At 40.8% G+C, this 13,877-nt stretch overlaps 1 protein-coding gene across 1 annotated transcript in view; it reads left to right on the plus strand.

Annotated features, from left to right (window-relative positions):
• Window positions 1-13,877, plus strand: part of LOC111834186 (uncharacterized) — a 43,739-nt gene that overhangs the window by 23,456 nt on the left and 6,406 nt on the right. Inside the window, exons 10-28 of the mRNA XM_072697960.1 lie at window positions 322-597; window positions 887-1,159; window positions 1,721-1,987; window positions 2,528-2,803; window positions 3,093-3,365; window positions 3,927-4,193; window positions 4,734-5,009; window positions 5,299-5,571; window positions 6,133-6,399; window positions 6,940-7,215; window positions 7,505-7,777; window positions 8,356-8,610; window positions 9,151-9,426; window positions 9,716-9,988; window positions 10,550-10,816; window positions 11,357-11,632; window positions 11,922-12,194; window positions 12,773-13,027; window positions 13,568-13,843. Of these exons, the coding sequence (XP_072554061.1) occupies window positions 322-597; window positions 887-1,159; window positions 1,721-1,987; window positions 2,528-2,803; window positions 3,093-3,365; window positions 3,927-4,193; window positions 4,734-5,009; window positions 5,299-5,571; window positions 6,133-6,399; window positions 6,940-7,215; window positions 7,505-7,777; window positions 8,356-8,610; window positions 9,151-9,426; window positions 9,716-9,988; window positions 10,550-10,816; window positions 11,357-11,632; window positions 11,922-12,194; window positions 12,773-13,027; window positions 13,568-13,843 (5,148 nt within the window). The remainder of the gene's footprint in view (window positions 1-321; window positions 598-886; window positions 1,160-1,720; window positions 1,988-2,527; window positions 2,804-3,092; window positions 3,366-3,926; window positions 4,194-4,733; window positions 5,010-5,298; window positions 5,572-6,132; window positions 6,400-6,939; window positions 7,216-7,504; window positions 7,778-8,355; window positions 8,611-9,150; window positions 9,427-9,715; window positions 9,989-10,549; window positions 10,817-11,356; window positions 11,633-11,921; window positions 12,195-12,772; window positions 13,028-13,567; window positions 13,844-13,877) is intronic.

A 13,877-nucleotide genomic window follows, 5' to 3' on the forward strand; every position in this document is an offset into this window, starting at 1 on the left:
TCCAGAGACTTATTAGCCAAACCTGTTTTAATACCAATAGCTGCATTTTCTGTACGGTCAGATTATTTGCTGTGTTATGTAAAAAACTGAAGCTAAGTTTTATTTCTTTAACAAACTATTACATTACTGCCCCACAATGATTTGGAAACGGCTTTAAAGCCAAGCTGCTCATGCATTGTATTTGGCTTCGGTCATTGTTCAACATTCTGTAAACCACAGTTAAACCTATAAAAACAAATAATTTAAGCTGATAACTTAACTGACAAGTCCTGGTTTAAGTAGCACATGGGATCCAGTTCCTGTCTCCTGTGTTTTGTTCAGAACCATCTCCACCTGTGAGCTTAAAGGCAGAGGAAGTGAGGAGCACTTCAGTGACACTTTGCTGGCAGAAGCCGGCCGGCATGGAAGACCTCAGCTATCAGTACATCATCACCTACGGTTGCAATGGAGAGCAGCAAAAATCAGTGGAATTGGAATCCAGTGCCGATACAGTCATTCTGTTAGATCTGAGACCTACAACAGAGTACAGCTTTATCATTGGTACAGTGCTTCAGACTGGAAGCCGAAGCAGAGAAAATTCAATCTTCCTGTCCACAAGTAGGTACATTCGTCAGGGTGCATTCAGTATGACTGGAATTTGATTGTTTATTATTAATTTCATTGGTGAGTCTCATACCATGTTTTTGAAGGCAAAACATGTTTTATTGCATTTTTTTATAAGTTCAGTCTATCGTGTTAAAAGCTTTGTTTACGATTTGAACATTGCACCAGGTGCAGAAATGCAATTTGTCTTGTAATTCCATAAAAATTGTAGAGTTTTGACCCAGATTAATACCTTCATAGTTTCAGATTTTGCTTCTATGACGTCTCTCCCTTTCACAATCAGAACCTTCAGCACCACAAAGTCTGACTGTCTCATCCATGGATACAACTTCTGCTAACGTTGGCTGGGAGAAACCATCAGACATGGAAGCCATTCCTCATAAATTCAGTGTGACTTGGCTGAGCACTGGCCAACCAAGCAAGTCCATCACCACAGAGGAGAACCTTGCGGTGCTGTCTGACCTGAGACCCGGGACGGAGTATGAGGTCACTGTGTGCACTGTAATAGAAGACAGTGAACTGGAGAGTGATCCAGCCTGCGCAACATTCTGCACAAGTACGTCAATTTGGTCTGTTCATGAGGGGTGTATTGATGAAGCAAGTTTAATGGCTGCAGGCTTTGAGACTGCCATTATACAGAATTAACTTCTTAATGGAATATAATGATTAGGAGACTGTCATAAGTTGTGTGAGAGCTATTATGCTGTGAATATGATTAATTATGCTATGTTTGTTATAGAAGACATTTTTATTTCATCATCCTTTGTAGGAAGCTCCCAATGTACAATGTCAAAGGGCATTGATTTAATTAGTGATTTGGGAGCAACATAGTGTCTTGCATGTCTCTGGTTTTATTTTTGACTGAATTTAACAAGAAATGCCCATGTTTTACCTTAAATTATGTATATAGCATTTTTGGCATTTTAATATAAGTAATTGAACTACAGTATTGACTAGGGAAGTTTCACAACATAAGAATAGCAGATCCAATGATCCGAAGATGAGAGTTAGTTATTGCAATTTCTTCACATTGACTGATATGTGTTATGTCAAGTTAATGGTTAATTTTTAAATAAATCATTAATAAATCAATACTTAGTAACTTTGTCTGTATCAGACCTCCCCCAACCACAGGATCTTACGATTGACAACGTGTCCCCTGAATCTGTGACTCTGAGCTGGCAGATACCAGTGGAGATGCTGGGCCACCCAGAGCAGTATATGGTTACCTGGGACTTCAAAGGGATGAAGAAACACCTCAACGTGAAAGACAGGAATGTGACCATAGAGAACCTGTCTCCGGGCAGAGAGTATGTATTCAGTGTGGTCACTATTGGGACCGATGGCAGCCAAAGCGAGTGTGCGTTTGCTCGTGTGTGTACAGGTGAGAAGATGTGCTTTGCCTTTCAGAGCTCTGGGTTTAAATGATGGGTATATTAACTTGTTTTTCCATCTTGTGTCCCTTTGGAGAGTAACATGACATGCACTGTTACTGATCTCTTTCCATATAAGTGAGAGCATCCACTTTAGGACAGAGATACTGATAACGTCCTCTGAGACTCCTTCCCAAGTGCTGTAGCTGTTCACTCCGGTGGCATGCAAGTCCAGAGACTTATTAGCCAAACCTGTTTTAATACCAATAGCTGCATTTTCTGTACGGTCAGATTATTTGCTGTGTTATGTAAAAAACTGAAGCTAAGTTTTATTTCTTTAACAAACTATTACATTACTGCCCCACAATGATTTGGAAACGGCTTTAAAGCCAAGCTACTCATGCATTGTATTTGGCTTCGGTCATTGTTCAACATTCTGTAAACCACAGTTAAACCTATAAAAACAAATAATTTAAGCTGATAACTTAACTGACAAGTCCTGGTTTAAGTAGCACATGGGATCCAGTTCCTGTCTCCTGTGTTTTGTTCAGAACCATCTCCACCTGTGAGCTTAAGGGCAGAGGAAGTGAGGAGCACTACAGTGACACTTTGCTGGCAGAAGCCGGCCGGCATGGAAGACCTCAGCTATCAGTACATCATCACCTACGGTTGCGATGGAGAGCAGCAAAAATCAGTGGAATTGGAATCCAGTGCCGATACAGTCACTCTGTGGGATCTGAAACCTGGAGCAGAGTACAGCTTTATCATTGGTACAGTGCTTCAGACTGGAAGCCGAAGCAGAGAAAATTCAATCTTTCTGTCCACAAGTATGTACATTCGTCAGGGTGCATTCAGTATGACTGGAATTTGATTGTTTATTATTAATTTCATTGGTGAGTCTCGTACCATGTTTTTGAAGGCAAAACATGTTTTATTGCATTTTTTTAAAAGTTCAGTCTATCATGTTAAAAGCTTTGTTTACGATTTGAACATTGCACCAGGTGCAGAAATGCAATTTGTCTTGTAATTCCATAAAGATTGTAGAGTTTTGACCCAGATTAATACCTTCATAGTTTCAGATTTTGCTTCTATGACGTCTCTCCCTTTCACAATCAGAACCTTCAGCACCACAAAGTCTGACTGTCTCATCCATGGATACAACTTCTGCTAATGTTGGCTGGGAGAAACCATCAGACATGGAAGCCATTCCTCATAAATTCAGTGTGACTTGGCTGAGCACTGGCCAACCAAGCAAGTCCATCACCACAGAGGAGAACCTTGCGGTGCTGTCTGACCTGAGACCCGGGACGGAGTATGAGGTCACTGTGTGCACTGTAATAGAAGACAGTGAACTGGAGAGTGATCCAGCCTGCGCAACATTCTGCACAAGTACGTCAATTTGGTCTGTTCATGAGGGGTGTATTGATGAAGCAAGTTTCAAAGCTGTAGGCTTTGAGACTGCCATTATACAGAATTAACTTCTTAATGGAATATAATGATTAGGAGATTGTCATAAGTTGTGTGAGAGCTATAATGCTGTGAATATGATTAATTATGCTATTTGTGTTATAGAAGACATTTTTATTTCATCATCCTTTGTGGGAAGCTCCCAATGTACAATGTCAAAGGGCATTGATTAGTGATTTGGGAGCAACATAGTGTCTTACATGTCTCTGGTTTCATTTTTGACTGAATTTAACAAGAAATGCCCATGTTTTACCTTAAATTATGTATATAGCATTTTTGGCATTTTTAAATAAATAATTCAACCACAGTTTTGACTTGGGATGCTTGACGAGGTTAAAATAAAAGCATTTCCAGCGGTCCAAAGATGAAAGAGTGCATTGTTGCAATTTCTTCACATTGTCTGATATGTGTTATGTCAAGTTAATGGTTAATTTTTAAATAAATCATTAATAAATCAATACTTAGTAACTTTGTCTGTATCAGACCTCCCCCAACCACAGGATCTTACGATTGACAACGTGTCCCCTGAATCTGTGACTCTGAGCTGGCAGATACCAGTGGAGATGCTGGGCCACCCAGAGCAGTATATGGTTACCTGGGACTTCAAAGGGATGAAGAAACACCTCAACGTGAAAGATAGGAATGTGACCATAGAGAACCTGTCTCCGGGCAGAGAGTATGTATTCAGTGTGGTCACTATTGGGACCGATGACAGCCAAAGCGAGTGTGCGTTTGCTCGTGTGTGTACAGGTGAGAAGATGTGCTTTGCCTTTCAGAGCTCTGGGTTTAAATGATGGGTATATTAACTTGTTTTTCCATCTTGTGTCCCTTTGGAGAGTAACATGACATGCACTGTTACTGATCTCTTTCCATATAAGTGAGAGCATCCACTTTAGGACAGAGATACTGATAACGTCCTCTGAGACTCCTTCCCAAGTGCTGTAGCTGTTCACTCCGGTGGCATGCAAGTCCAGAGACTTATTAGCCAAACCTGTTTTAATACCAATAGCTGCATTTTCTGTACGGTCAGATTATTTGCTGTGTTATGTAAAAAACTGAAGCTAAGTTTTATTTCTTTAACAAACTATTACATTACTGTCCCACAATGATTTGGAAACGGCTTTAAAGCCAAGCTACTCATGCATTGTATTTGGCTTCGGTCATTGTTCAACATTCTGTAAACCACAGTTAAACCTATAAAAACAAATAATTTAAGCTGATAACTTAACTGACAAGTCCTGGTTTAAGTAGCACATGGGATCCAGTTCCTGTCTCCTGTGTTTTGTTCAGAACCATCTCCACCGGTGAGCTTAAAGGCAGGGGAAGTGAGGAGCACTACAGTGACACTTTGCTGGCAGAAGCCGGCCGGCATGGAAGACCTCAGTTATCAGTACATCATCACCTACGGTTGTGATGGAGAGCAGCAAAAATCAGTGGAATTGGAATCCAGTGCCGATACAGTCATTCTGTGGGATCTGAAACCTGGAGCAGAGTACAGCTTTATCATTGGTACAGTGCTTCAGACTGGAAGCCGAAGCAGAGAAAATTCAATCTTTCTGTCCACAAGTAGGTACATTCGTCAGGGTGCATTCAGTATGACTGGAATTTGATTGTTTATTATTAATTTCATTGGTGAGTCTCGTACCATGTTTTTGAAGGCAAAACATGTTTTATTGCATTTTTTTAAAAGTTCAGTCTATCATGTTAAAAGCTTTGTTTACGATTTGAACATTGCACCAGGTGCAGAAATGCAATTTGTCTTGTAATTCCATAAAGATTGTAGAGTTTTGACCCAGATTAATACCTTCATAGTTTCAGATTTTGCTTCTATGACGTCTCTCCCTTTCACAATCAGAACCTTCAGCACCACAAAGTCTGACTGTCTCATCCATGGATACAACTTCTGCTAATGTTGGCTGGGAGAAACCATCAGACATGGAAGCCATTCCTCATAAATTCAGTGTGACTTGGCTGAGCACTGGCCAACCAAGCAAGTCCATCACCACAGAGGAGAACCTTGCGGTGCTGTCTGACCTGAGACCCGGGACGGAGTATGAGGTCACTGTGTGCACTGTAATAGAAGACAGTGAACTGGAGAGTGATCCAGCCTGCGCAACATTCTGCACAAGTACGTCAATTTGGTCTGTTCATGAGGGGTGTATTGATGAAGCAAGTTTCAAAGCTGCAGGCTTTGAGACTGCCATTATACAGAATGCACTTCTTAATGGAATATAATGATTAGGAGACTGTCATAAGTTGTGTGAGAGCTATAATGCTGTGAATATGATTAATTATGCTATGTGTGTTATAGACGACATTTTTATTTCATCATCCTTTGTGGGAAGCTCCCAATGTACAATGTCAAAGGGCATTGATTAGTGATTTGGGAGCAACATAGGGTCTTACATGTCTCTGGTTTCATTTTTGACTGAATTTAACAAGAAATGCCCATGTTTTACCTTAAATTATGTATATAGCATTTTTGGCATTTTTAAATAAATAATTCAACCACAGTTTTGACTTGGGATGCTTGACGAGGTTAAAATAAAAGCATTTCCAGTGGTCCAAAGATGAAAGAGTGCATTGTTGCAATTTCTTCACATTGTCTGATATGTGTTATGTCAAGTTAATGGTTAATTTTTAAATAAATCATTAATAAATCAATACTTAGTAACTTTGTCTGTATCAGACCTCCCCCAACCACAGGATCTTACGATTGACAACGTGTCCCCTGAGTCTGTGACTCTGAGCTGGCAGATACCAGTGGAGATGCTGGGCCACCCAGAGCAGTATATGGTTACCTGGGACTTCAAAGGGATGAAGAAACACCTCAACGTGAAAGACAGGAATGTGACCATAGAGAACCTGTCTCCGGGCAGAGAGTATGTATTCAGTGTGGTCACTATTGGGACCGATGGCAGCCAAAGCGAGTGTGCGTTTGCTCGTGTGTGTACAGGTGAGAAGATGTGCTTTGCCTTTCAGAGCTCTGGGTTTAAATGATGGGTATATTAACTTGTTTTTCCGTCTTGTGTCCCTTTGGAGAGTAACATGACATGCACTGTTACTGATCTCTTTCCATATAAGTGAGAGCATCCACTTTAGGACAGAGATACTGATAACGTCCTCTGAGACTCCTTCCCAAGTGCTGTAGCTGTTCACTCCGGTGGCATGCAAGTCCAGAGACTTATTAGCCAAACCTGTTTTAATACCAATAGCTGCATTTTCTGTACGGTCAGATTATTTGCTGTGTTATGTAAAAAATTGAAGGTAAGTTTTATTTCTTTAACAAACTATTACATTACTGCCCCACAATGATTTGGAAACGGCTTTAAAGCCAAGCTACTCATGCATTGTATTTGGCTTCGGTCATTGTTCAACATTCTGTAAACCACAGTTAAACCTATAAAAACAAATAATTTAAGCTGATAATTTAACTGACAAGTCCTGGTTTAAGTAGCACATGGGATCCAGTTCCTGTCTCCTGTGTTTTGTTCAGAACCATCTCCACCGGTGAGCTTAAAGGCAGAGGAAGTGAGGAGCACTTCAGTGACACTTTGCTGGCAGAGACCGGCCGGCATGGAAGACCTCAGCTATCAGTACATCGTCACCTACGGTTGCGATGGAGAGCAGCAAAAATCAGTGGAGTTGGAATCCAGTGCTGATACAGTCACTCTGTGGGATCTGAAACCTGGAGCAGAGTACAGCTTTATCATTGGTACAGTGCTTCAGACTGGAAGCCGAAGCAGAGAAAATTCAATCTTTCTGTCCACAAGTAGGTACATTCGTCAGGGTGCATTCAGTATGACTGGAATTTGATTGTTTATTATTAATTTCATTGGTGAGTCTCGTACCATGTTTTTGAAGGCAAAACATGTTTTATTGCATTTTTTTAAAAGTTCAGTCTATCGTGTTAAAAGCTTTTTTTACAATTTGAACATTGCACCAGGTGCAGAAATGCAATTTGTTTTGTAATTCCATAAAGATTGTAGAGTTTTGACCCAGATTAATACCTTCATAGTTTCAGATTTTGCTTCTATGACGTCTCTCCCTTTCACAATCAGAACCTTCAGCACCACAAAGTCTGACTGTCTCATCCATGGATACAACTTCTGCTAATGTTGGCTGGGAGAATCCATCAGACATGGAAGCCATTCCTCATAAATTTATCGTGACTTGGCTGAGCACTGGCCAACCAAGCAAGTCCATCACCACAGAGGAGAACCTTGCGGTGCTGTCTGACCTGAGACCCGGGACGGAGTATGAGGTCACTGTGTGCACTGTAATAGAAGACAGTGAACTGGAGAGTGATCCAGCCTGCGCAACATTCTGCACAAGTACGTCAGTTTGGTCTGTTCATGAGGGGTGTATTGATGAAGCAAGTTTCAAAGCTGTAGGCTTTGAGACTGCCATTATACAGAATGCACTTCTTAATGGAATATAATGATTAGGAGACTGTCATAAGTTGTGTGAGAGCTATAATGCTGTGAATATGATTAATTATGCTATTTGTGTTATAGAAGACATTTTTATTTCATCATCCTTTGTGGGAAGCTCCCAATGTACAATGTCAAAGGGCATTGATTTAATTAGTGATTTGGGAGCATCATAGTGACTTACATGTCTCTGGTTTCATTTTTGACTGAATTTAACAAGAAATGCCCATGTTTTACCTTAAATTTTGTATATAGCATTTTTGGCATTTTTAAATAAATAATTCAACCACAGTTTTGACTTGGGATGCTTGACGAGGTTAAAATAAAAGCATTTCCAGCGGTCCAAAGATGAAAGAGTGCATTGTTGCAATTTCTTCACATTGTCTGATATGTGTTATGTCAAGTTAATGGTTAATTTTTAAATATATCATAAATAAATGAATACTTGGTAACTCTGTTTGTATCAAATTCCCCCCAAGCACATGATCTTAGGATCGAGAACGTGTCCCCGGACTCTGTGACTCTGAGCTGGCAGATACCAGTGGAGATGCTGGGCCACCCAGAGCAGTATATGGTTACCTGGGACTTCAAAGGGATGAAGAAACACCTCAACGTGAAAGATAGGAATGTGACCATAGAGAACCTGTCTCCGGGCAGAGAGTATGTATTCAGTGTGGTCACTATTGGGACCGATGACAGCCAAAGCGAGTGTGCGTTTGCTCGTGTGTGTACAGGTGAGAAGATGTGCTTTGCCTTTCAGAGCTCTGGGTTTAAATGATGGGTATATTAACTTGTTTTTCCATCTTGTGTCCCTTTGGAGAGTAACATGACATGCACTGTTACTGATCTCTTTCCATATAAGTGAGAGCATCCACTTTAGGACAGAGATACTGATAACGTCCTCTGAGACTCCTTCCCAAGTGCTGTAGCTGTTCACTCCGGTGGCATGCAAGTCCAGAGACTTATTAGCCAAACCTGTTTTAATACCAATAGCTGCATTTTCTGTACGGTCAGATTATTTGCTGTGTTATGTAAAAAACTGAAGCTAAGTTTTATTTCTTTAACAAACTATTACATTACTGTCCCACAATGATTTGGAAACGGCTTTAAAGCCAAGCTACTCATGCATTGTATTTGGCTTCGGTCATTGTTCAACATTCTGTAAACCACAGTTAAACCTATAAAAACAAATAATTTAAGCTGATAACTTAACTGACAAGTCCTGGTTTAAGTAGCACATGGGATCCAGTTCCTGTCTCCTGTGTTTTGTTCAGAACCATCTCCACCGGTGAGCTTAAAGGCAGGGGAAGTGAGGAGCACTACAGTGACACTTTGCTGGCAGAAGCCGGCCGGCATGGAAGACCTCAGTTATCAGTACATCATCACCTACGGTTGTGATGGAGAGCAGCAAAAATCAGTGGAATTGGAATCCAGTGCCGATACAGTCATTCTGTGGGATCTGAAACCTGGAGCAGAGTACAGCTTTATCATTGGTACAGTGCTTCAGACTGGAAGCCGAAGCAGAGAAAATTCAATCTTTCTGTCCACAAGTAGGTACATTCGTCAGGGTGCATTCAGTATGACTGGAATTTGATTGTTTATTATTAATTTCATTGGTGAGTCTCGTACCATGTTTTTGAAGGCAAAACATGTTTTATTGCATTTTTTTAAAAGTTCAGTCTATCATGTTAAAAGCTTTGTTTACGATTTGAACATTGCACCAGGTGCAGAAATGCAATTTGTCTTGTAATTCCATAAAGATTGTAGAGTTTTGACCCAGATTAATACCTTCATAGTTTCAGATTTTGCTTCTATGACGTCTCTCCCTTTCACAATCAGAACCTTCAGCACCACAAAGTCTGACTGTCTCATCCATGGATACAACTTCTGCTAATGTTGGCTGGGAGAAACCATCAGACATGGAAGCCATTCCTCATAAATTCAGTGTGACTTGGCTGAGCACTGGCCAACCAAGCAAGTCCATCACCACAGAGGAGAACCTTGCGGTGCTGTCTGACCTGAGACCCGGGACGGAGTATGAGGTCACTGTGTGCACTGTAATAGAAGACAGTGAACTGGAGAGTGATCCAGCCTGCGCAACATTCTGCACAAGTACGTCAATTTGGTCTGTTCATGAGGGGTGTATTGATGAAGCAAGTTTCAAAGCTGCAGGCTTTGAGACTGCCATTATACAGAATGCACTTCTTAATGGAATATAATGATTAGGAGACTGTCATAAGTTGTGTGAGAGCTATAATGCTGTGAATATGATTAATTATGCTATGTGTGTTATAGACGACATTTTTATTTCATCATCCTTTGTGGGAAGCTCCCAATGTACAATGTCAAAGGGCATTGATTAGTGATTTGGGAGCAACATAGGGTCTTACATGTCTCTGGTTTCATTTTTGACTGAATTTAACAAGAAATGCCCATGTTTTACCTTAAATTATGTATATAGCATTTTTGGCATTTTTAAATAAATAATTCAACCACAGTTTTGACTTGGGATGCTTGACGAGGTTAAAATAAAAGCATTTCCAGTGGTCCAAAGATGAAAGAGTGCATTGTTGCAATTTCTTCACATTGTCTGATATGTGTTATGTCAAGTTAATGGTTAATTTTTAAATAAATCATTAATAAATCAATACTTAGTAACTTTGTCTGTATCAGACCTCCCCCAACCACAGGATCTTACGATTGACAACGTGTCCCCTGAGTCTGTGACTCTGAGCTGGCAGATACCAGTGGAGATGCTGGGCCACCCAGAGCAGTATATGGTTACCTGGGACTTCAAAGGGATGAAGAAACACCTCAACGTGAAAGACAGGAATGTGACCATAGAGAACCTGTCTCCGGGCAGAGAGTATGTATTCAGTGTGGTCACTATTGGGACCGATGGCAGCCAAAGCGAGTGTGCGTTTGCTCGTGTGTGTACAGGTGAGAAGATGTGCTTTGCCTTTCAGAGCTCTGGGTTTAAATGATGGGTATATTAACTTGTTTTTCCGTCTTGTGTCCCTTTGGAGAGTAACATGACATGCACTGTTACTGATCTCTTTCCATATAAGTGAGAGCATCCACTTTAGGACAGAGATACTGATAACGTCCTCTGAGACTCCTTCCCAAGTGCTGTAGCTGTTCACTCCGGTGGCATGCAAGTCCAGAGACTTATTAGCCAAACCTGTTTTAATACCAATAGCTGCATTTTCTGTACGGTCAGATTATTTGCTGTGTTATGTAAAAAATTGAAGGTAAGTTTTATTTCTTTAACAAACTATTACATTACTGCCCCACAATGATTTGGAAACGGCTTTAAAGCCAAGCTACTCATGCATTGTATTTGGCTTCGGTCATTGTTCAACATTCTGTAAACCACAGTTAAACCTATAAAAACAAATAATTTAAGCTGATAATTTAACTGACAAGTCCTGGTTTAAGTAGCACATGGGATCCAGTTCCTGTCTCCTGTGTTTTGTTCAGAACCATCTCCACCGGTGAGCTTAAAGGCAGAGGAAGTGAGGAGCACTTCAGTGACACTTTGCTGGCAGAGACCGGCCGGCATGGAAGACCTCAGCTATCAGTACATCGTCACCTACGGTTGCGATGGAGAGCAGCAAAAATCAGTGGAGTTGGAATCCAGTGCTGATACAGTCACTCTGTGGGATCTGAAACCTGGAGCAGAGTACAGCTTTATCATTGGTACAGTGCTTCAGACTGGAAGCCGAAGCAGAGAAAATTCAATCTTTCTGTCCACAAGTAGGTACATTCGTCAGGGTGCATTCAGTATGACTGGAATTTGATTGTTTATTATTAATTTCATTGGTGAGTCTCGTACCATGTTTTTGAAGGCAAAACATGTTTTATTGCATTTTTTTAAAAGTTCAGTCTATCGTGTTAAAAGCTTTTTTTACAATTTGAACATTGCACCAGGTGCAGAAATGCAATTTGTTTTGTAATTCCATAAAGATTGTAGAGTTTTGACCCAGATTAATACCTTCATAGTTTCAGATTTTGCTTCTATGACGTCTCTCCCTTTCACAATCAGAACCTTCAGCACCACAAAGTCTGACTGTCTCATCCATGGATACAACTTCTGCTAATGTTGGCTGGGAGAATCCATCAGACATGGAAGCCATTCCTCATAAATTTATCGTGACTTGGCTGAGCACTGGCCAACCAAGCAAGTCCATCACCACAGAGGAGAACCTTGTGGTGCTGTCTGACCTGAGACCCGGGACGGAGTATGAGGTCACTGTGTGCACTGTAATAGAAGACAGTGAACTGGAGAGTGATCCAGCCTGCGCAACATTCTGCACAAGTACGTCAGTTTGGTCTGTTCATGAGGGGTGTATTGATGAAGCAAGTTTCAAAGCTGTAGGCTTTGAGACTGCCATTATACAGAATGCACTTCTTAATGGAATATAATGATTAGGAGACTGTCATAAGTTGTGTGAGAGCTATAATGCTGTGAATATGATTAATTATGCTATTTGTGTTATAGAAGACATTTTTATTTCATCATCCTTTGTGGGAAGCTCCCAATGTACAATGTCAAAGGGCATTGATTTAATTAGTGATTTGGGAGCATCATAGTGACTTACATGTCTCTGGTTTCATTTTTGACTGAATTTAACAAGAAATGCCCATGTTTTACCTTAAATTTTGTATATAGCATTTTTGGCATTTTTAAATAAATAATTCAACCACAGTTTTGACTTGGGATGCTTGACGAGGTTAAAATAAAAGCATTTCCAGCGGTCCAAAGATGAAAGAGTGCATTGTTGCAATTTCTTCACATTGTCTGATATGTGTTATGTCAAGTTAATGGTTAATTTTTAAATATATCATAAATAAATGAATACTTGGTAACTCTGTTTGTATCAAATTCCCCCCAAGCACATGATCTTAGGATCGAGAACGTGTCCCCGGACTCTGTGACTCTGAGCTGGCAGATACCAGTGGAGATGCTGGGCCACCCAGAGCAGTATATGGTTACCTGGGACTTCAAAGGGATGAAGAAACACCTCAACGTGAAAGATAGGAATGTGACCATAGAGAACCTGTCTCCGGGCAGAGAGTATGTATTCAGTGTGGTCACTATTGGGACCGATGGCAGCCAAAGCGAGTGTGCGTTTGCTCGTGTGTGTACAGGTGAGAAGATGTGCTTTGCCTTTCAGAGCTCTGGGTTTAAATGATGGGTATATTAACTTGTTTTTCCGTCTTGTGTCCCTTTGGAGAGTAACATGACATGCACTGTTACTGATCTCTTTCCATATAAGTGAGAGCATCCACTTTTGGACAGAGATACTGATAACGTCCTCTGAGACTCCTTCCCAAGTGCTGTAGCTGTTCACTCTGGTGGCATGCAAGTCCAGAGACTTATTAGCCAAACCTGTTTTAATACCAATAGCTGCATTTTCTGTACGGTCAGATTATTTGCTGTGTTATGTAAAAAACTGAAGCTAAGTTTTATTTCTTTAACAAACTATTACATTACTGCCCCACAATGATTTGGAAACGGCTTTAAAGCCAAGCTGCTCATGCAATGTATTTGGCTTCGGTCATTGTTCAACATTCTGTAAACCACAGTTAAACCTATAAAAACAAATAATTTAAGCTGATAACTTAACTGACAAGTCCTGGTTTAAGTAGCACATGGGATCCAGTTCCTGTCTCCTGTGTTTTGTTCAGAACCATCTCCACCGGTGAGCTTAAAGGCAGAGGAAGTGAGGAGCACTACAGTGACACTTTGCTGGCAGAAGCCGGCCGGCATGGAAGACCTCAGCTATCAGTACATCATCACCTACGGTTGCGATGGAGAGCAGCAAAAATCAGTGGAATTGGAATCCAGTGCCGATACAGTCACTCTGTGGGATCTGAAACCTGGAGCAGAGTACAGCTTTATCATTGGTACAGTGCTTCAGACTGGAAGCCGAAGCAGAGAAAATTCAATCTTTCTGTCCACAAGTAGGTACATTCACCAAGGTAGATTTTGTAAATC

Source organism: Paramormyrops kingsleyae, chromosome 12, assembly GCF_048594095.1.
Source record: "Paramormyrops kingsleyae isolate MSU_618 chromosome 12, PKINGS_0.4, whole genome shotgun sequence".
Taxonomy (NCBI): domain Eukaryota; kingdom Metazoa; phylum Chordata; class Actinopteri; order Osteoglossiformes; family Mormyridae; genus Paramormyrops; species Paramormyrops kingsleyae.